Source organism: Peromyscus eremicus, chromosome X (genome assembly GCF_949786415.1).
Source record: "Peromyscus eremicus chromosome X, PerEre_H2_v1, whole genome shotgun sequence".
NCBI classification, from domain to species: Eukaryota; Metazoa; Chordata; class Mammalia; order Rodentia; family Cricetidae; genus Peromyscus; species Peromyscus eremicus.
Genome location: NC_081439.1, coordinates 48,436,885 through 48,459,989, shown reverse-complemented (window position 1 = coordinate 48,459,989; position 23,105 = coordinate 48,436,885). Strand labels below are relative to the sequence as shown.

Sequence of the window (23,105 nt, the reverse complement as noted above, 5' to 3'; positions counted from 1 at the left end):
AAGTCATCTAGATTTCATTTCCTAAATACGTGTGATTCTGTATCCCTACTGACAGTTTCTATGCTGTTCAGACCACAACGTGCCACTCTTGTTACTGTGTTCCTACCCTACATGTTTGCTACATGTTTGATTGTCTTCGAGACCTCTTTAAGCTGTCAGTCTTACAGTGCCACTCTCTAAAGTCCTCAATGTGGTTTTCTTTCAGAGTTCCGGCTCTTCTTTATTCTCTATCCACTTTCCCTGAGCATTCTAACCCTACATAGGTTTCATAGTCTTCCTATTGGAGGAATAAAACTTGTTTTAAAAACTTTTAGAACAATGTGATCTCCTTTAATTAATATTCAGTTTCTGTATGTTATTTGTATATTCTTTGCATTCTTCCTTCAGTTTCCTTTTCCTGTTTATTCTGATTCATCTTCCATTTATATGCAATTTACTTTCAAGAACTTTTCTCTGACTCCTGCCCCAGTGGCTTCTATCATGTACATGTATATATGTGCCTGTGTGAGCACACGCGTGCACACACAACCACACACACACACACACACACACACACACACACACACACACACACACACGGGTCATTTCTTTTTTGTTTGTTTTTGTTTTTGAGACAGGGTCTCACTGTGTAGCCCTGATTGTCCTGTAATTAGCTCTGTAGACTAGGCTGGCCTTGAACTCACAGAGATCCACCTGCCTCTGCCACCCAAATGCTGGGATTTAAGTCATGCACCACCATGCCTGATGGAAGGGGGCATTTTTTAATCATTCATCTTTGTGTTCCCTACCAGCTAGTGCATGAAAAATTCAGTAAATTACTTTTGGTGCATGAATAAATGAATTATTTGGGGGCTTTTAAACAAAGAGATAATACAATGCTTCATATCGTTTGTATAAAATGCTTGAGCCATGGCCAACTTGAAAGAGTAGAAATGCCATTTTGGAAATGAAGAACAATTTTTTTTGGCAGTAAGTAGCAGAATCTTACACAAACCTTAAATTACTGCTTCTAGACTGTATTCTATATCTCCATCCTAGATGACTTTTCTCTAATTTCCTTTCATACCTTTTCTGAAAATATAGAAGATAATGGGATAGGAGAAAAAAATGGTTAATAAATGAGAACCTGTGATTTGATTGGTTCTTAAATATTTATATTCTAGAAGAATGCCTGAACAAGTGTCTGTAGTACACATTTCTCTGAATAGGTGAACACAATTACTTTTTCCTGAAACTAGATCATCCTTCTGAAAGATTTTTCTCTGAAGTGGGCCCCTCGATTTAAAGCATGGAATTGTTTTTATGAACTTCTAATATGATAGAGGGAAACAAGGGATAGCCTTTGTTTAAAAAACTTACTATAAGAGGGCATATTGAAAGGATGGTCACTGTAAAACAGAATTTACTATATAACTTTAGTACTGAACAAAGAGTTTACTCCCTAAGGTATTTAGTGTAGAATTTTCTAAGCCAGGCTGGGGAGTAGATCAGTGGTAGAGCACTTTCCTGACATGCCTAAAGCCCTTGGTTCAATTTCCAATACAAAAAATAAAATGAAAAAAGGAAGGATAAAAGTTCCTTCTGCCACCTGCATGTGCATGGAAAATAATGAAAGGCAGCACAGTGACTGTCTTGATGCATACTGATCCTAAAAAAGGTGATTTGGAGAAATCAGAAATGCTTCCATCAAAATGGTGATGGCAATGCATTGGTCACTTTCCAACTTTGTGTCCCCCAGACTACCTACTGGCTATGTGCTCCTTCAGGATTGAGCTTTTTAAGCTATGTGCTTAGTAATGACAAATGACAACCTGTTAGATCTGTCATTTGTTTGTTAGGGGTTGAAAGCTTAAAGTTTTCTAGTCAGATTTTCCCATGACCTCAGTTATAAAGAAAATGTTGCAGATTCTAGAAAATGCTAATGTCCTTTTTAGCTGTAAGTATTATCTTGATTGCAGTGCTTCAGAATTGCCCAACTTCATTATCTGAGCATAGCCAGCCTGACGCCTCCTTCTCAAATAGACAATTATGATCAATTAAGCACTTTCAGGCCTTATAGAATACTTAATTTTATTAGTCAATTATTTGTGCTTTGAAAGAGTTAATGGTAGCTACCCAGGCCATTATTAGAAATTAGAATGTCCCAAAATAGAAAGGCTATTTCCTTTGTGTGTGGCACTGCAGTGGAAAATGCCAAGCATAGTTTTTACTGAGTTAAAGGGTGAGGGAAGGCGGGGTGGGGGAGAAAGTTACATGTAAATCATTTAGCCATTAACCTAATGGGTGGGTTTATAAATCCTATTACTGTAAGCCCTTTTCATTTCCACTGAGGCCTGGTGCATGCTTGATCCCACTAATGTAAAATTCATTCCATCTAAGTGATTACTGAAGTAAGACATTTTGAGTCAATTTTAATCAGGTTGTGTGAAACTTGCTTGAGTGCTGATGTTCACTAAAGCATGGACATAGCTTGGCCGCATCGTAATTAGCCCCCAGATGAATCAATCAGGGAGACCACTCTTGGAGCTTTTGGACACGTACATGTTTTTTTGTGAGGAGAATTGCACTGGCGGTAGGGGCTACAAAACGCCCAACTTGACAGCTAGGGGCAAGACCCATTGAGTGGGAGTGTTCATAATCTCATGGACATTCTGTGAATCCTGAGGAGCCAAAGTTCTCTTCTCGTGACTCGTTCCGGTATCTTCAAGGGTACTTCGGTTTAAGTAAATTAAAATTTCAAATTTGATGAAAAATAAGGACCTTCTTCCTAGAAAAATGCATACATTCAAATCTTTGCTAGGAGTTTTCAGAATTTTTCACTGACCTTAGGTTAATACCTCCTGCTATAGTTTCAATCTTAGCTTCTTAGGACTTTATTTCTTTTTACAGGGAACTTAATATTTTAAGAGTATACAGGCCCACCATACTTGAGCTCTTGCATTGGTGAGTAGATTAGATTTAAGTGTGCTTTAAAGCCGTCTTTACAAAGCTCTCCAGGGTCCTGTGTGAGAGACAAACCTCAAGCCTGGTGTTACCGTTCTAGTATAACTCAAACCTCTAAACCAGACACCTAAGTGGAGGAAGAACGGAGAATGAGCGTGTTGGTTGTGAAGGGGGCTTTTCTTTAAAGTTAGAATGTGAGTTTTTAAAAATCCAGAGGACAAATAGCCACATTAGAGGAAAGAAATTGTAAGGTATGGAAGAGAGTCAGTTTAAAATTTGAAACCACAGTTGATGATATTTTAGATTTTTGGATGAAAATTAGAGCCCTGTCAAATTGTAGGGCAATAATTGAGAGATAATTAAATATCATTAAATATGCCTTCTAGGGAGTAGAAACCTTTCAGAAAGTATTGTTTTTCAACATGTTTTTTATTCTTTACATGTAACTTATCAGAACATCTAATTAGCTTATAAATTTACCTGGAGATGTATAGAAGAGTATGATTTCAGTTACGTCTATAATCAATGGGCCTTTATTATTGAGGTAGAAAATAATTTCTCAATTTGTTTATATAACCATGGATTATCTTGGAAGATTAAAACTGACTCACTTTTCATTCCTTGTTTGGAGAGAGCCAGCATTTAAATACATATTGAATGTGCGTAGGAGAGGTCTTGTAGAGATGAATATTCTGATTTATAATAACTTTGTTCTTTCAAAATGGACCACTGAGGATTTTCCTCATTATACCATAATCCAAGATAATTATTTATTGAATTATTGCTCTGTGCCAAGAATTGTGTTAGGTTTAGTTATGACATGATCTCTGTCTATAGCTAGCTTATAGCCTCTCAATCTTGCCTCTCTTTGTGTTGGTGGGAACATAGGACTGGAATGCTCATTAGTATCATTGGGTTATCAAAGCCAGAGAAGACCTTTCTGACAGAATGATGTTCCTTATAAAATAAATGGATATTAGCTTTATCAAATACTTATATCTCAGTGCACATACTAAAGTATATACAATGTTGTGTTTAATGTCCTACTATAAGGAATGGTCAGTTACTCTCTCTGTTTTGTGGTTAAGAAAGTAGCAACTTAGAGACATTATATTGTTTGCTCTGAGTTATACATTATTAGGCTTTATACTTAGGTTGCCTGTGTTAACATCCTCTGGAGAAACTGAACCAGTAAGAGGTAGGGTTTTGTGAGTTGTAGGGAGGGTACATACATAAGAATTTGCTCATGCAAATCGAGGGACCTGCAGGGATAAAATTTGTGGGGTAGGTGGGCAAGCTGGAGACCCAAGAAGAGTTGATGCTGGGACTGATATTAGAAGGCAGTCTGCAGCTGGAATGTCTTCTTTGGAGAGAGTCTCAGTCCTTATCTTCTGAGGCCTTCCAACTAATTGGATGTGATGGTAATCTGCTTCATATGGAATTCATTAAGTCTTAATCCTGTTTGAAAAACACTTTCAGTGACATCTAGATTAGTGTTTGACCAAATCTTTGGGTATCCTGGTATAACCAAGCTAACACATGAAATTAGCCATGACATAGTTTTCGTGGGGAAACTGCATGTGAAAAGCACAGAAGCAGGAATAGAACACGAGCCATGTTAATCCCCCAATTTGGGAAGCAGAGACAGGCAGACCTCTGAATTTTGAGGCCAGCCTGGTCTGCAAAGTGAGTTCCAGGATAGCCGGTGCTATGTAATGAGACTCTGTCTTAAGGAAAAAAAGAAAAGAACATGGTATGTTTAAAAAAAGAACATAGTATGATGTGGTACCTATTGCTCTAAGGAGGCACAAAACATGTTATGTTTAATGAACCTAAAATATGTGGGAAGGCCTGGTTGAAGGACAAATGTGGGAACCATCAGAAGATAAGGCCTCAAGTAGATCATGAGTCTTAGGATTGAGTGAGCAAGCTTGGATTTCATTTTAAGGAAGTATGTTTTAGAATGAATATTGGCAAAGTATTAAGACTGGCTTAGAAGGTACTGAAGCTAGAGACAGACTGACTGGTAGGGTCTGAAGGAATAGCATAAAAGTGCAGAGAAGGCCCCACATTGCAAAGATCTAGTCTAGTATCAGGGGATGTATTTGTTCATTGAATTTTGAATAGGAAGCCTGATCTTTGTCTGCTAAACATCTATCAATTTACATCTTGCAAGGTAGCCCCTCATGACAAAGAACTATCTGGCCTAAAATATAAATGATGCTGAGGCTGAGAAACCATGATAAATTTGTAGATGTGTATATGCACTCCCTAGGAGTAGAAAACTATAACAGAAGGTATTGGGTGTTTCTAAGTACTGCAAATATAGCCAGCCACCCACTTATACTGTGTGCATAAAGCTATGTAGACAGTTTGTGAGCACTAATGGCTTTAGTTATTTTACAATTAAAGCCTTCAAAGGTAACCTAGATAGAATATGAAAATATATCCTTGAAGTCAGTGTTTTATTTTTGTTGGATAAATTAGTGTTTTCCTTTCCTAATACTAAAGAGGTGAGTATGTTTCAGAAATCAAACAACCAAATCTAGTGAAGAGACATTTATTCATGTCAAACTTGAGATTCTAGATTTTTAGATTTGGAGGTAATCCCAGCCTCCTTGTTTAATCAATGAGGATTCAGAGACCTAACTAGTAATTGGCAATTTAAATCAGGACTCCGGTTTTTCTCACTTTTTAAAAAGAAGTTAGTATTTTTTATAATGTTTTATCTTTGCAGAGCACTTTTTCAGCATATAGTTCTTTTTATTCCAACCCCATTCTGGGAACTAGGTATGAAGAACACCCCAGTTTTAGAGAAAATAAAATTAATATTAATATCAGTAAGCAACCCAGTATCATAAAGGCAGTAATTGTTAAAGACAGAAAACAGAATGCTTATTAAGCTCACAGCCCTTATTCTTTGAGCATTTTACGGAGAAGACATATGTAAGAATTAAGAATAAAAAGGAAGAGAAAATGAAGTGTAAATTCTGTTTAAAATAAATGTTCATCAAGTGGGAAAACTGTAGAGCACTGGATCTTGCTTGGAAATTGCTGAAATTTAGAATAGGAAGCACTTAGATGATGGCTGGATTACCAATTATCACAATATTTACATTGCTTCTACTTTCTTCTTTCCTATCATTCAAAATCCTTCATTTTGCTACCCCTGTTATGCTAATGTACTTCTTAAATTTTCCCCTTATTTCTAATTCTATGTCATTAGTAGCCATTGAGATTTCATTTACCATTCTCTTTGCTTGGAATTTATTTGCTTGGAATTTGAGCTTATACAGTATTTCATTAGAATGTAAGATTTTCATTATGTTTAACATAGATTATACATCGAAGTGGGTTTCTTGTTAGTATGTATTATTAGCAGTAGACATAACCTTGGGAGTAGGACCTTGAAACTTTTTTTTTAACTCTGAAAAGCTGATGCCCTCAATTGTCTAGTGTTAATAAACACTATTAATCTACAATGACATCTAAAAACATTTCATAACTTTTGAATGCTTTGCAACACAACAGTATTCTTTTGAAAGAAAATATAGATAAATACCCAGGTGTCCTGCTGGGCATATTAGAGGAACGTATAAATACACATGTCAGTAGTAGTCTTAGGTTGCTGCTGTTAACCTTGGTGTAGAAAATTTGGACTTTCTACTTAGTAAACAGCATATTTAAGTGTATTCCAGAACAAACCATTTTCTTTGAAAAAATCAATTTTTTTATTTTAAGTTTCATTTCTAGTTTTTACCACCTTTCTCCAGCCTTCAGAGTCTCAGATTTGGGTTAAAATACCTTTTGATATTTTTTTTAATTATTGCTTTCCCCACCCCCACCCCTACCCCTTTCCTGTTTCCCCCTCCTCTTTCCCCTTAACGGCACTGTTCTGCAAAGCCTGCAATGATTGATATGATGGCAGTGCTGTCATTCTTTTTAACCAAAAAAAAAGTCATTTTTGTTCTAGTTATTTTAATAGAGTCCCATTAAAGATGTATTGCTGACTGAAATATCGGCATGAAGGGCTCTCACTGAGCTGAGCCCAGGAATTAAGAAGTCAGGAAATCGGCTGCTGCATTGCAAGAGAGCCTTGTGTGACACCGAATCTCCTGATTGGGGAGATCATTACTGCTATTATGACTCGACTTGCGTAGGAATTTTAAATTCCATCTGAATGTCAGTAATAACCCTCTTAGCAAATTATCCTGAATAAAATCACGAAGGCATTTTATATAATAGGTGTTGAATTACTGGATAGATTTGCTAATTAAATACTCTTTGTTCTGCTGCAGTTGACATTACAGGGTAAGATCTTGAACAATTATTCTCAACAGCTGTACTTTGTTAAGGGAAAAATTAACCACAAAGTTTATTTTTTTACACTTGAAGTTGGCAGATTTTTGAAATGTGCTTGAAAAAATTCCATCATCCAATTGGTAATGAGTAGCTAAATATGCAGGTGTTGCTGTGAAATCAGATAGCTGCAGACTGCCTTATTAATGAATTTAGCAATCTTTTGAGCCCTGTTTGCTGGACGCTGGTGCTTATAAAATCATTTTCTGTCAGAATGGCTAGCTTTAATATTAGGCTTGTCACTTTGAAGTGAATTTATGAACGGTCATCTTGTGTTCACTGTACCTTGTGTCCAGTAGATTTTTCTGGATACCAGTGGCTATTTTTAAAAATGCACTTCTTCAATGGAGAAAATACCTGTAATGTATAAGTTTTTGATTAATAGTTTCTAGAACATTCATATGGGTTGGCTTTTGTAATAAGGTGGTGGGACACAATGAAAAAAAAAATTAGTCCATAGGTCTTTTTTCTAGGACAGGCAGTGAACTACATATAACCTCTGTATCAAACACATCTTCAGGTAAAGTCTCAGAGCTTCATTTTGTAGTTCACTGGGTGTCCAACATCAGAGCCCTCCCCAGTGAGCAGTTGAATTGAAGCCTGAGCCTAAGGCAGCCTGGATGATCTTGTTCATTAGTACTTGGAAAAACATTGGACTCTGTCTAGGTCACCACATTATCCCCCACGTAGAACTGCTTAGTGAAGAAGCACAAGAGGACAGTGATCAGCCTGGTTACAGTTTGTCTGATACAACATCAGATAAACTGAAGAGTTAGAGACTGTGGTGAAAACTTTGACATGAGGGCATTGTCACCAGCTCTTGGTAGAAAGCCTTGGAGAACATGGATACTGAACATGTAGTGAAAAAGTGACCAATTGCTCCTGGGCTACTTCATATGCATGTAACAGTTGCCTTAGTTACCTAGGGAGCTTATGGAATTGACCGTTGTGATGAGAGTAGCTAAGTCTTGTAAGGAAGTGGAGATGAACCTTTGATAAGTAGTTCTGTCCTCTCTGTGATTAACTTAACTTGGACCAATCTCATTATGTCCTTTTCCTCACCTCCCCCCTAAAAAAAAGGGTTGGGTATTTTCCCACACTGCATTGCCCCATAATTTAATTTTAGTGTCTAATAGAAAAATAATTGAGATTACAATGGGACCTGCCAGTCACTTGGCACATAGCTTTTGATTGCTTGTCATAGCTAAGGTCTGTAGGTGTGAACACGCCCTTGGACCTCCAGAAGTTTGTGGTCTACTTAGGGAGTGTAAAAGTTATTAATAGTACAAAACATCATTCAGTTACTAGAGAAACAGAGCACGGTCTATGAGAAACTGGAGAACAGTCAATGAGATCATTCTAGGCTTGGATGGTCAGCTCAGGCTTTATGGAATAAAGTTTGGTTTAAGCTGAACACTTTGTAAAATGTAAAATCATGGTCAGAGGACTGGGGAAGAAATTCCATTGTATGAGTGAAGGCAACAAAAGAAGAACCTGTATATGGTAACTATTCAAAGATTGGGAAGTTTTTTTTTTGCCCAGCTAGAGGTTTAGTGAAGGAAATAACAGCTGTACAAATAGAGCTGGGGTTTAGATATAACTGTAGAATTTGAGCTTGATCTTGGAGGCTCTGAAAACACTTTAGGAGATTAGTCCTGATTCATTCAAGTTGGTAAGTCCTCAGAAAAGTTAGACTGTTACTTCACAGGTGTCATTCAGCAGTAACCACATATCCCTGTGAGTCAGGTGCATTCTCAGCATTTTTTAGCTTGAACCTTCTAGCATGGTCCTTCATGGTTACCATGATGCCTGTTGCCTGCTCTAGCCAGCCCTCAATCTTTGAGGCTGGTTTTCTTCTAATTCTCATGAGGAATTTGCAGAATTCCTCTTTGCAGAAGTTTCCTAGAGGATTCTCCTTACCTTTGATTAATCTGTCAAGGTAAAGTTGTCATATGAATATGTCTAAGTCAGTAATGCCTCCAGAATGGAATTACCTTGGTTTTCTTGGACCAGGAATTTGCAGAATTCCCTTTGCAGAAATTTCCTAGAGGATTCTCCTTACCTTTGATTAATCTGTCAAGGTAAAGTTGTCATATGAATATGTCTAAGTCAGTAATGCCTCCAGAATGGTTTTCTTGGTTTTCTTGGACCAGTCCTAAGAATCATCTTGGGAGCTCTTTTTTAAAAACTTGTGGTCAGACTGCTAGGAAGCCTGTATGGGACCGGCCTAGGCCCTCTACTTAGTGTGTGACAGTCCTGTAGCTTTGTCTTTTTGTGGGACTCCTAGCACTGAGATCAGGGCTTGTCTCTAATGCATGAGCTGGCTCTTGGGAACCTATTCCTCACACTGGGTTGCCTTGCCCAGCCTCAATACAAAGGGAGGAGCTTTGTTCTACCTCAAGTTGATATACCATACTTTGTTGACACCCATGGGAGGCCTGCTCCTTTCTGAACAGAAATAGAGGTGGAGTGGATGAGGGACAGAGGGGAGGTGGGGGAGTGAATTGGGAGGGGAGGAGGGAAGGGAAACTGAGGTCGGGATGTAAAATAAATGAAAAAAATTAATAAACAAAAAACCCCACTTCTGGTCAAAGATATTGGAGGGGGGAAATATTTGTTTTGGGAGAGGAAGAAAATAGAACCATGTAATAAATTTTAGAAAGCTATTACTCTTGCATAGTAGTTCTCAACATTGGAGTCAGAGTTTTATACCAGGAACAAGTTCCGGAGACATTTTTTGGTTGTCACTACTTTAGTTATTTAATGAGCCTGAGGTAATTCCACTATGTAGCCAATATAAAAACTACTGGCTTAGCTTAATCAGAATTCACCATAAATCCCCCCTCCCCAGGTACAGAACTTTTGAATCTATGAACAAAGTTGGGCAATAGGAAGAGAGGGGAGTGCACAATGAAGATAGGCAATGGTGGATAGATGGATAATGTGCTTCAATGACAGAATTACTCTCTCCTATGGAAGATAGGAAAGACTGAAATGAAACCTTGGGGTTTCAGCTTAACTGACAAGGTCGGAGAAAGAGCCATGAATGAAAGCAAACTTCTGACTCATTGGAAAGAAACTTCTGATTTAGATTGATGCATGAAGAATAAATGATACTGGAGTGGCAATATTATTGAGTGACTAAGGCTTCTGTCCTGGAGCCAGAATGCCTAGTTTTGGACCCTTGTTTTGCTGTGGCTAGGAGAGAGAAATGATTTTCTTTGTCATTTTACAGCTAACAAATGTGAATATTAATAGTAGCTACCTCTTGGAGAAAGAAAGGATAGAATGCAGGAAGTGCTCTCAACATAATGTCCTTCACATGATTTATTATCTCTTTGTCTCTGTCACTGCTCTCAGTACATCATATTATTACATCTTCAGAGTCCTTCACATATTAAATATGTTGCTTTTGATAGGGCCCAAGGTAACTTCTATCTGCTTTTGTCTGTGTGTACATTATTTTATGTTTCATATTGTGTAGCTATGTGGGCCTGGGGGCAGACCCATTCATAGTTATCTGTATATTTGTTTTCATTTACTGTTTACTGAAATCCATCATTTTTCTGGGCAGTATGCTAACTCCAGGCCATATAGTCAGTCACCTTCAAGGAATTTAGTATAAGAAAGAATTTTAATTTAAATGGAGTACTTTACTACTCACCTTTTAAGAGTCTGAATATGGGTATGAATTGGGAGATTTTAAGCACTATAAAGCTTTCTTTAGTCATGCAATTCTATTAAAACATTAGTACTGAGAATAAGTGACCTTTGCCATACTATTAAGGGGTACCTTATTATACATGTTTATTATAGATACACAGAAATACAGATATTTATTGCCTTGCATGTCTCTATTAAGTATCAGCATAAAGGCAAACTTAGATTATATTGATGTTACTGTTATTTGAGATTGGGTGTTGTGAAATATTCAGGAGCTTTAAAGATGCTTGGAAATTGGGAATGTCTTGTGCTGTATTTATGCCTTTGTAATTGTGTAATATATTAATATGACTTTTGTTTTATTTAGATTTTGATGCATACAAAAGAGATGGTACAGAAGGTAATGCATTCTAAAACAACTCTGAAATATCATACCAGGTGACATTTTTGTATTCAAGGAAAATTGTAACCCAAACATACTGAAAATTGTTTTTAGGATGCCTACTTTACATTTATAATCCCTCCTAATGCATTACAACTTTTTCTCTTGTTTCAACACTGATATGATCTAGCCTTTGCTTGAAGCCTATATGTGTTTCAGGCAAATTAGTAATGGTGCTAATTAGAGTTTATTTCTAAGCCTTTATAATGTATGTGCTTCAGTGTTGTTTGTTATGATTGATTATTTGGCACACTTCATATCTACTAAATACTGTTTGAGAATCCAATAAATATTTGTGCCCCAGAATTAAAATCCATATTTTTGCTTCTTAAACTCTATGACTGCTCAGTACATGGTAAAATAGTTAAATATAGACTCTGTGTCCTAACCTTCTTCTTTTTTTTTAATTAAATCCCATATTCTGTTTCAATTGAAATTACACACAGTTAATTCTTGCAGGTTTTTAAAAAGAAAATTGGGAAGGCTTTCTTTTCTTTTTTTTTTTTCTACTCTAAATAGTTTATTTCAACTAGAAGGTACAATCTCTCAGGGGTTTCATAGTTAAAAAGCTACAATCACATCATGTTGAAACGACATTGAAAAAACAACAGTGCTGTAAATGGAACCGCTTGGCTTTGACCAGACACATTTCTGCACAGCCCTTATGGAATCTGCACAAAGAAATATCTCCTCCCCTTTCTCCTCTTAATTGTTCTTGTATGTAAGTTGCTTTCTATTCCAGTATATCCAGAGTGGTGAGCTCACGAGGCCAGCCACGTAGCCAAAGGTTGCTCCAAGTGTACAGGAGATGGGCCACACCTGCCATGGTCTTTCCCAATCCAGTGGAATAGGAAATGCTCCAAGCCATGCTCCTATAAAACTAGAAATTGTAGTGATCTGAAGACTATTCTCCCAAATGGATGTAACTCCATTTCTACTGAAAACTCTGAGCCATGCTTTGAGGTTTGGTCCTAACAAACATAAGCAAGGTACTGTAGTAAAAGTGGACAAAATAACTGCAAATAAAAATGTTTCTGACACCAACTCTATTAGTGGTGCTCCGTAGAGAACAAAAATGATATGAAGGAACACACAAGACATAAGAAAGTACATACAGCATTTCAAAACTCTGGTCACCTTATGTGATAATGAACTTCTTCTAGAAGGTACATTTGGTTTCACTACTAAATATAACAGGAGATTGACACCAGTCACAAGAGCAGAGCAAGTGCACAGCCAGGTCAAGTTTCCAGGATTGAGAAGTTATCCAGGAAGAAGGATGGAATAAAAAAGCTCAGGAAAATTGAAAATACGCACAAAAGATTGGTATACAGAAGTCTCTTGATGTCAGTATCTTTCATGGTGTGTTCTTGGGTAGCTATCTAACTCTCCCGCCCGCCGACGGGAAGGGGACACCACCGCCTCCCACCCTCCTCAGGTGCGGCAGGCTGCCCGGGAAGGCTTTCTTAATCTTCAATTATCTATCCTGACAGTACAGATAGTAAGTAACATGACTTGGGAGAAATCAGTGACACGTCTAGTCTCTAGTGCTAGAAACATTTAGTTTCATTGTGTATAGTGAGCAATGTGTTTTTATTATTAATCTTTATACTTTTGGCTTTCATTAGATGAATCTTGAAGTTATTTATGGAGATACAGACTCAATTATGATAAATACCAATAGTACCAATCTGGAAGAAGTATTTAAATTGGGAAACAAGGTGAGATAATTTATTGATTGCTTATTTTACCTGGGTTTATGAATTTTGTATTTAACACAGTAAATACAGTAAGTTCATGTGTTATGTACATGTGTATACTTTTGAAAATAATAAACTTGGTGTCACTAAATTTTTCATTCTCCTATTTTTCCTTATACTCTATTTTGTTTTTAAGGCAAAATTCAAAGGCAGTTGGTTTCTTTAGGAAGTAGATAACATTTTTCTTTTGAAAAAAGTTTAAATGTAGTCACATTAGAACTTCATGCATTGTCATTCACAAGGAAATGTGTTTCTAATAGTATTCAGATATATTTCATACATAGATGTGATTGAATTAATATTTACCTATCTACACATACACATGTACTCACACATACACATTTAATTTTATGGAGTATTTAAAATATATTAGAAAATACAAAGAGATATTTAGAAGCTGTAATTGGTAGGTTCTTTTTTGTTTATTTTTTGAGATGTGGTTTCTCTGTGTAACAGCTCTGGCTGTCCTGGAACTGGCTTTGTAGACCAGGCTGGCCTCGAACTCACAGAGATCCACCTGCTTCTGCCTCCCGAGTGCTGGGATTATAGTCATGCGTTGCCACTGCCCAGCCATTGGTAGCCTCTTAATGGTGATTCACACTTGGCAAGTATTTCTTTTTTTTTTTTTTTTCATTTTTTTTTAATTTTTGCAATATGATTCAGTTCTACATATCAGCCACAAATTCCCTTGTTCTCCCCCCTCCCACCTCCCTTGTCCCAATATTAAAAAAATGAAATATCTTACAAATGATCGATTTTTTTCCTCCCTGGAAATTGTGGAATTTGAACTGTACTCTTCACTTGTACATAGGCCTGGCCTTTTGTACTCATACTGGGCCTTGCAAATCTTTGCAATTTTCCCTAGTGGCGATGATTTGTGCTTTAGCCTTTTCAGCAAAGGGCAAGAGATTGTTCATTTATTCATTCAGCACATCGCTATTTGTCTATACTCAAGGTGCTAATGGACGTTTTGGACATTATCTAACAAAGTTTTATGTAATTTTTTTTGTCCACATAATTGTTGGATTGTCTAGTTGTTAATGAATTCAGTAGTGTCAAGGCAAATGCATATGCAGTATTTTAGATTCAGAAAGACCTATACATAATTTCCTATAGTTATTATGTATTTCCTGGAGTAAAGAGAGACAATCATAGCCTTTGTTTTGATGGAACGATAATATTTATGTTATTATCTGTTAGTTTTTTAAAAAAATATTTTATTTTTGAGATAAAATCTTGCTATGTAGCTCAAGATGGTCTTGAACTTTGTAACCACCACAAATTGACTTCAATAAGGACATCACCTGCCTCAACTTCCCAAGTTGTTATGATCTTTATTTTATTTTTATTGGTGTATATTCATTGTACATACTTCTGAGTCTTATACAGACATTGTTGTACATGTTTGCAATATACTTTGGGCACATTTCCCATAGCCTCCTACCCCCATATGTGAGTTAATCCCCTTTGTTCTCTTAGACACTTCTTGTTTCTACTTTCATGTCATATGATTTTATATGTATACAGATATGTATATATATAATCTAAAATCTACAGTGAGAGAAAACATGCAATAATTGTTTTTCTGAGTCTGACTTAACTAGCTGAATATTTCTTACTGTATCTGTTTTACATATTCGTTATAATTTCATTCTTTATGCCTGGAAAAAGTTGCATTGTGTATGGGTATACTGAATGTTATTTATCCTTTCCTCTGTTGATGGGCACCTAGGCTGATTTTATAACTAAGTTATTGTTAATAGTGCTACAGTAAACATTCATGAGCCAATAGCTCTGTGATATTCTGACTGAGAATCTTCCTGGTAAACACTGGAGAGTGATGTTAAGATCTGATTTTGTTCTTTGTTCTTCAATGTTTTTAAATTGTACCCTAAATAGTTCTGTGTTATGTAAGTTGGATGATAAATTTTAATTAATTTACATGTGCCTTCAAGCTTTGTTGAGGTTAACTCTTGGGAATTTATAGCATGTGCATTCTTTCCTTGTTAGGTGTTTGAGAATCTGACAATAAAATAATTGAAATTTTCACAGGTAAAAAGTGAAGTGAATAAATTGTACAAGCTGCTTGAAATAGACATTGATGGTGTTTTCAAGTCTCTGCTACTGCTGAAGAAAAAGAAATATGCTGCTCTGGTTGTTGAACCAACATCAGATGGGAATTACGTTACCAAACAGGAGCTGAAAGGATTAGATATAGTTAGAAGAGACTGGTGTGATCTTGCCAAGGACACAGGAAAGTGAGTTTAGCTTTTAATTTTTTGTTGTTTGTCCTTCAAATTTTTGTTGAAGAAAATCCAAGTACTATGGAAAATGCCTATAAGTCTGCCAAGCATAAGGATACAACTTCATTCTGTATTGCATTATTACAAATAGAATTTTACAGTTAGATTAAAAGTTAGATAAAGCTAAATTTGCACAGTAGGAAACACTAGCTATACCTTATGTTGAGAGTAAATCTTTATACCTAGATCTTTAAAGAGTTGATTTTGTTGGTACTGTTTTTTTATTCCTCTTTTTCAAAGTCTTGTGTTTTGTACTCCTGAATCCATAGATCCTAATTATAAACATAATTTTTATGATTCCTCTGTTTTGTAGCTTAAAATGTGTGATTAAAAGTGGGCCATGGACTGAGACTTATCATTTGCATATAAATGATTCTTACTAACCTCAGATTAATTTGAGAGCTAGTTCTAAAATATAGGTATGCCTCTGAAGTAATACATGACTCACTAGCCTTTTACCTTAAACTTGATATTATGATTAAAAGATTTTTTTTTTGTTCGTGGTCACATAATGTATGAAGTACCCATTTGAAAAAGTGATACTTAGACATGTTATATGCCATCTTTACATGTTCCAATTTTGTGATCTAGATCAGTTTTGAAAATAGAATTTTTTCTTTATGGCTAGATTCAAAAGTACTTATAGTTTTTTCTAAATATCAGCATTTTAAACTTATTTTCCAATCTTTTTTGCTTTCAAATTGAGAGATTGAGCAAGTGTTGCTTCTGTAAAACTACTCTTGATTAGGCAAAGTTGATCATCTGAGTATAGGTCATGGTCTGCCTTTTATGAAATGTGGTTTGAAATGCTTCATTGCCCCCAAATATACTCAAGCCTACTTTGTATAGGCTGTCGATTAGAGTGTTCTCCTCAGCTTTTGTGTTTTCTAAGAAAAGATGCATCATAATAGAAGTAAATTTCTCTGAGTTAGAAATGTATTAGTAATTAAAGCTATACAAACGTTTTTGTTAGGATTCTTTTTCTGACAAATTATAAAGCAGCTGTCAAACTCTTGTTCTGCATTTTCTCAGAAATGGATAAAATATTGGCTTCTTCATTTATGTTTCTTTATTCTTGAGGCTTTGTAGAATAATATGAATTTTTTGAGGGATAGCATAAAGTTAGAGAACACTGAACAATTTATAATGAAGCTGAAGAAAGAAGAGTTTGGTATCTTGCATTTTTCCCATTTTTTAGTTCATTATTTTATGTGTATGAGTGTTTTCCAAACATGTATGTCTATGCACCATGTTAAAGCCTGGTGCCCATGGTTGTCAGAAGAGGGCATTAGATTCCCAGGGACTAGAGTTGTGAACTATCATGTGGGTGCTGAGAATTGAACCTGCATCCTCTGAAGGAACCAATACTCATAACTCCGAGCCGGTTTTCTAGCCCCTTAGATTTTTTTTTAACTTTACTTAAAGAGCTTTATATTTCTTTTTGCCTAGCTAAATAGTCATGTTAGGTGGAGATGGTATCTTGATCCCAGAAATACTATCTTGTTGCTTTATGAATAAAGATAAAATTTATCTTCTAAAATTTTAACTTATGGTTAGAATATAATTGCTTCTGGATTTTATAATTACATAAAATCTGAGAGCACACTTTTCTCTGTATTGTATATTGCATAAAGCATTAGCTGCTACATAAATGAATGATCTATATGTCAAAGGGCAGACATGGAATTTCTAGGTTAGTAAATTTTTGGTAGATTTTAAAAATAAAATAAAACAGTGAGGGCTGGGGAGATAGCTTAGTGGTTAAGAGCACTTGTTGCTCTTGCAGAAGACCTGGGTTTTATTTCCAGCACCAACCATCCTCAACTCTACTTTCAGGGCATCTTATACCTTCTTCTGACCTCTGCAGATACCAGGCACAGATTTGATGTACAGACATGCATAAAGGCAAAACACTCATAAACATAAAATCTAAACTGCCTTCTAGACACTAATCCTCATATTAGCTCTTAACATAGCTCTTGTCCTCATGCCAATCTCATGTCTATCTTTTCTTTGTTAATGATGTATGATATTAAAAATCATATTTTTCTTTCTTTATACAGCTTTGTCATTGGCCAGATTCTTTCTGATCAAAGCCGGGACACCATTGTGGAAAACATTCAGAAGAGGTTAATAGAAATTGGAGAAAATGTGCTAAATGGCAGTGTCCCAGTGAGTCATTTTGAAATTAACAAGGTAAATGTAGCATTTATTGCTGAGCCCAGCTGCTGTCATATTTTTTTCTCCTCCTTCAGCTAGTTGAAGAACCACCTCATCCTTACAATTTAAATAAATTCTGGCTGGGGGTGAAAGCTGCTTAACAACTGGATCACAGATTGAACATTAGCATAGCTCTTCCAGCCACAGGTACTGCCGCATCTGCTACAGATGAGACCTGTCTCCTTTTTACTTCTAGACATTGTCGGGATGATTTAGCTTATGTGTGAGGGCCTGGAGAATGCTTCCTTTTTTGTAGTCCTCCAAAGTAATAGTTGTTTGACACATAGATCTGATCATTCATATTCATTCTTATATTTTCATTCATTCTCCTTCTTCCCCCTCCCCCATTGTCCCTGTCTCCTTGCCTCTCCTCTGCTGCTTCCACTCCCAAATGTGTATGTGTATATTACTTCACATATGGTGATACTGTAATCATATGGGCATCTGTAATTAAAAGGCTTTTAGGTACAGATTCAGTTAGAATTAAAGATAGTGGTAACCTATTCTGTGCAACTAAAGCATGTGTGTATCTTAAAACAAAACCATAATCACATTGTGGGTATGGGTATTTTTTCTTAGCTAATTTGAGAAACAAAATCTTGATTTCCAAAGTAGCATGTAATAAGTAAGATAGTAGGTTAATAGATTTTCTTCCTATTTAAAACAAGTATCCTTACATATTCAGAAGCTAATCTTCAAATATCACTTTACCCATTTTGTGATTGGTTTCTTTGTAAAAGCTTATACAAAAAAAATTAAAGGATCTGTTGATGACATTAAGGAGAAGTTTTAGAATGAAAACTCATTCATACTACTTCTATGTTAAAGTAATGATTGTCAGTTTTTCATATTGCCATACACTTGAAAACATATTTTATATTGTTAGAATTGCTTTATTATTTAGAAACCCATTTTCATGGTTTTTTTGAGACAGAGCAGTGTGTTATGTAGCTTAGGTTAGCTTGAACTTTATATACACTTGAGGCTGTCCTTGAACTTCTGATCTCCCCTCCACCCAAAAGTGCCAGGATTGCAGGTAAGTGCCGTCATACCTGGCTTCTATATTACCCAAAAAATCGTATTTTTATATTACTGGAAAAATCATGTATGTAAGGCCCTAGGTTTGATTCCTAGCACCCATAAACGACGTTAATCAATACATTAATCATCTATTTTGCTGACATGTTTATTTAATTTTTTTCTTTGTTGATTATTAAGTTTTCTTCTCTATTGTAAATAACTGCATTGAACATTTTTGTTCACTTGTCATTTTGCTTTCAGATGGATTACTTTCTTATTGTACCTTCCTTGAAATAAAACATTTGTGTCAAAAGATATGACTATCTGAATGGATCTAGGAAAATTGTTTTGTGAAAAGGTGGTGCCAGTTAATAATATCAAAATGTGCATGCTGTTCTCATCACAGTTTCTTTGTAATGGTGATGATTTTCAAAATAGAACATTGCTACCATAGTGGATATGAAACTTTCACAATGGGTTTAGTTTGGTTTTATTTGATTTTTGGAGAGAATGTTTTCTAGGGCTTATATTCATTTTGGGGTCAATTTTTTGTTTTCTATACTTTTTGTTTCTTTGAGATAGTCTCTCACTGGCCTGGAATTTTTGCTAGGTAGGCCAGGCTAGTTGGATGAGGATCCTCCTGTCTCCACCTCTCCACTGCTGAGATGGCAAGTCTATACCCAACTTATTTTCATGGGTTCTGGGAATCAAATGCAGGTCCTCCTGCTTACACAGCAAGTGCTATACCAACTAAGCTATCTTTCTAGCCCTTACTTTGTTTGTTGAGACAGATTTGTCTCTCACTTACAACTTACTGAGTGGGTTTGGCCAGGGAGTCTCAGGGAGCTACCTCTCTCTGCCTCTCCGTTGTTAAGGATGATAAGTACTAGCAACTAAGCTGGCTACTTTGTTGTTTTTTTTTCTTGACATGGGTTAAGCTATTTAATGATAAAACTATCTTCCTAGCCTTTATGTTTTTATTTATAAAGAATGGTATCGTTTGGGTATAGTAGTGCATACTTTTAATCCCAGCACTTGGGAGGCAAAGGCAGGCAGATCTCTGACTTCAAGGCCAATTTGGTCTACTTGTTGAGTTTGAGGCCAGCCAAGGCTACATAGTGAGTGTGACCCTGGTTTTTATTTTTGTTTTTATTTTTTTAACATTTCTGTAGTGTTGGTGCAAGTATAGTAAATTCTGATAAACTATATCATAGAGGTCTGTGTCTATTTATAATTAGCTATTCATTCATATGTGAAAGGTGAGTTGTCTTTCTGTTAATCTTTAATCTTTGTATAGTCTTTAAAGTTATTTGTAATGTGAAGTCTAAGACCGTACCAGTAAACTATTTTTTTTTTACTTTGAAATTTGCTGGTCTATATTGTACTTTGGGTTTTTTTCTTATTTTTGTTTGTGTATATTCATTATTAAAAATATGCTATATATCATCTTTATGCTTATATACCATGTATTTTTATCTTACTCACTCCTGTATTGAACTTTGAGTGGATATTTCATCCATGTATGACATTGTGGATTATTTGTCGGTTTATTCCCTGAATTATTCAGGTATTAAAATGGATGTATTTTATGTATACTGTGAAAGCACATGTTAAAATACTCCTACTTCATTAGAAATGTCTTAAGTATTGGGAAGTGGTCAGGCTCACATAAGTGGAAACATTTTCTAAAGTTTGAATTGGACTTGAAAGGTTGAACTTTGTCATTGATGATATCTATTGTCAGATTGATTTTTTTTTTTCTTGAAGTAGCAGGTTTTGTTTAGTTTCAAGGTTTTTGTTTTTTGAGAAACTGCTAGATCTATATGTCGAAATAACTATAGTTTTCCTACCATTCTTTCAAGTAAAAACTACATTCTATGTAAACAGCAGTTAGTTTAGCTTGTAACTCAAATAGTTGCACAAATAATTTTCCTAGAGTAACCTTCATTCTTCAGATATGCTTTGTGTATTCTTTGAGTTTAATCATACAAAATTGTGGAAGCCCACAACTGACTCAGTTTCCCAGTTTGAATCTGAAGTCTATTCTGAGTTAATAGAGTTCAAGCTTGCTTGCTCCAGGGCTGTGAGAAAGTCGTGATTAGCCTGCAGAGTCTCCTTGAAGGGCTGTGAGAAAGTCTGATTAACCCATAGGAAGGAACACACTAACTAGATGTAGGCTGCTGACGCCAGCTAGAGGTACATCGAGATAGAAAATGTAACTGTCTCCTCCTTGACTCCAGGCAGGATAGATAATGGTTGAATGCTTATGCTGTGCATTGTTCTACCTCTGTGCTTCAAAAATGCTTATAAGCTGTCTGTGAAATAAACTCGGCATGACTGGCAGACCTCTCAACTCTTTTCTGTCTTCTTCATTGTCTCTACAATCCGCACACCCTTACCCAGATAGCCAGCTGATTGTCAGCAGGCTCCAACACAAAACAGTAGACTTGTTCTCAAGGTTTAAGGGCTTTAGAAATTGCTAACTTTGCTAGACATGATGGCTCACATTTGTAATACCAGCACTCAGAAAGCTGAGACAGGAGGATTGCCTCAAGTTTGTAGCCAGCCTGCGCTGCACAGTAAGTTCCAAGTCAATCTTGACTACAGAAGGGAGACCATTCTCTCAAGTTACTATTTTTTATTGCGTAGTCAAGAATGTTCTCAAGGGAAAGTACTTTGCTATGGTGGTGGAAAGTAATATACTGACTGTTAGTACAATTTGGTGCTATTGTTAGGATTCATATTTATAAAGCATGAACAGTTTTACCAAGCTTTTCTTCTGTATCATTAGTACAAATAGTATTGTTAGATAATAACTTTCTCCTAACTGGTGCTGTTCCTGATCTTGTGCTCACTTTCTGTTACAAACTCTTTGCTCTCTATAGAGCACAAGTTGGCATTCAGAGTAAATTCAGTGCTATGTAGTATATTGGAGGTTTATTCAGTTAGAGAAGCCTTTGAGATCAGATCATTAAGTCAGAGTAGCTAATATTCTCTAATCCCAACTAATTAAATGAGAAAACTACAAACATGAGGAGAAACTCTAAGGCTTCATAGAACACTGGATCTAGAGTCTTGAGTATTTTAAATATTCAAATATTATGTGGCAGAGCCTATAAGCTTACATTTCTTCTTGTTAGGCTTATATGTGGTTATACCAGTTACTAAATGACAGAGAAAGGAACCATGTTTTCTGTATACATTGTCATTTTCATGTTTATATATATAATATATGTTTTATATACATAATATATATGATTCTGGTAAAAATGTGTTTGTATATATGTATAGAAGGTTTTATTTTAAAATTTGGCGAGTTTATTTTTCCCATTTTTTTTTTTTTAATCTTTTAGGCATTGACAAAGGATCCCCAGGATTATCCTGATAAAAAAAGCCTGCCTCATGTACATGTTGCCCTGTGGATAAATTCTCAAGGAGGCAGGAAGGTGAAAGCTGGAGATACGGTGTCCTATGTCATCTGTCAGGTAAATCTGTTTTATTTTATAAGACTTGTGCCCCCTAAGAACCCTGGGCTGGGAAGATGGCTCAACAGGTAAAGTGTTTGCTATGCGAGAGTGAGGACCTGAGTTCAGATCCCTAGCACTCACATCAAAAGGCAGGCAGAGGGGCTTGTGTTTATAACTGTAGTGCCGGAAGGTGGGGGCATGCAGATCGATCCTCAGAGCTTGTTGGCATTCATTGAGTGACCTTGTTTTAAAAACATAAGGTAGAATATTGGAGAAGTGACTCAGCAGTTAAGAGCACTGGCTGCTGCTCCAGAGGATCTGGGTCCAATTCCTAGCACCCATATGGTAGCCCACAACTACTTATAACTCCAGTCCCAGGGGATCTCATACCCTCTTCTGGCCTCCTCAGGTGCCAGGAACACAGGTGGTACAGACATACATATAGGCAAAACACCCAAACACATAAAACACGAAGACAACATAATGTAGAGAGTGATTGAGCAAGTCAGCTGATGTTGACCTGTCCTCCACACTGATGTGCACATACGAACATGTATACACATAAACCACTGGTCTATATACAGGAATCTTGAGTCAAATCCAGATTGCCACAGTATTTTACTTAGTAGTAGTCTTCTAAATAACTAGTCCCATAGTTTAGTTTAGTTAGCTTTCAAATCTTAAAAAAAAAATTAGGTAATGTTTCCTTACAAGTTTCCTAAAAAAATTCAAAGTAGCTTTTGGAAGTCATTGAAATTATTTTTATGAGACAGTTTCATAACAGTTACTAGTTTTTCAACTCTAAACTTCCATGAAAATGTGTCATAGGCTGAGATTGTAGCTTAGTGGTTGAACACTTGCTTAGTACGTGTGATGCCCTGGCTTTCATTCCCAGCACCATAAAAAAGAGAAAATAAAGTAGTATATG

At 36.1% G+C, this 23,105-nt stretch overlaps 2 protein-coding genes across 2 annotated transcripts in view; one reads left to right on the top strand and one right to left on the bottom strand.

Moving 5' to 3' along the window:
- The window catches only part of Pola1 (DNA polymerase alpha 1, catalytic subunit), a 330,473-nt gene that overhangs the window by 125,553 nt on the left and 181,815 nt on the right, over window positions 1-23,105 (top strand). The window contains exons 27-31 of the mRNA XM_059250151.1: window positions 11,333-11,365; window positions 13,036-13,128; window positions 15,220-15,425; window positions 17,534-17,666; window positions 22,064-22,195. Coding sequence (XP_059106134.1) covers window positions 11,333-11,365; window positions 13,036-13,128; window positions 15,220-15,425; window positions 17,534-17,666; window positions 22,064-22,195 — 597 coding nt within the window. The remainder of the gene's footprint in view (window positions 1-11,332; window positions 11,366-13,035; window positions 13,129-15,219; window positions 15,426-17,533; window positions 17,667-22,063; window positions 22,196-23,105) is intronic.
- Window positions 11,908-12,692, bottom strand: LOC131898882 (phosphatidylinositol-glycan biosynthesis class F protein-like). Its single transcript, XM_059250152.1, has one exon. It carries the CDS (start codon window positions 12,518-12,520, stop codon window positions 12,113-12,115), a length of 408 nt encoding a protein of 135 aa, XP_059106135.1. The 5' UTR covers window positions 12,521-12,692; the 3' UTR covers window positions 11,908-12,112.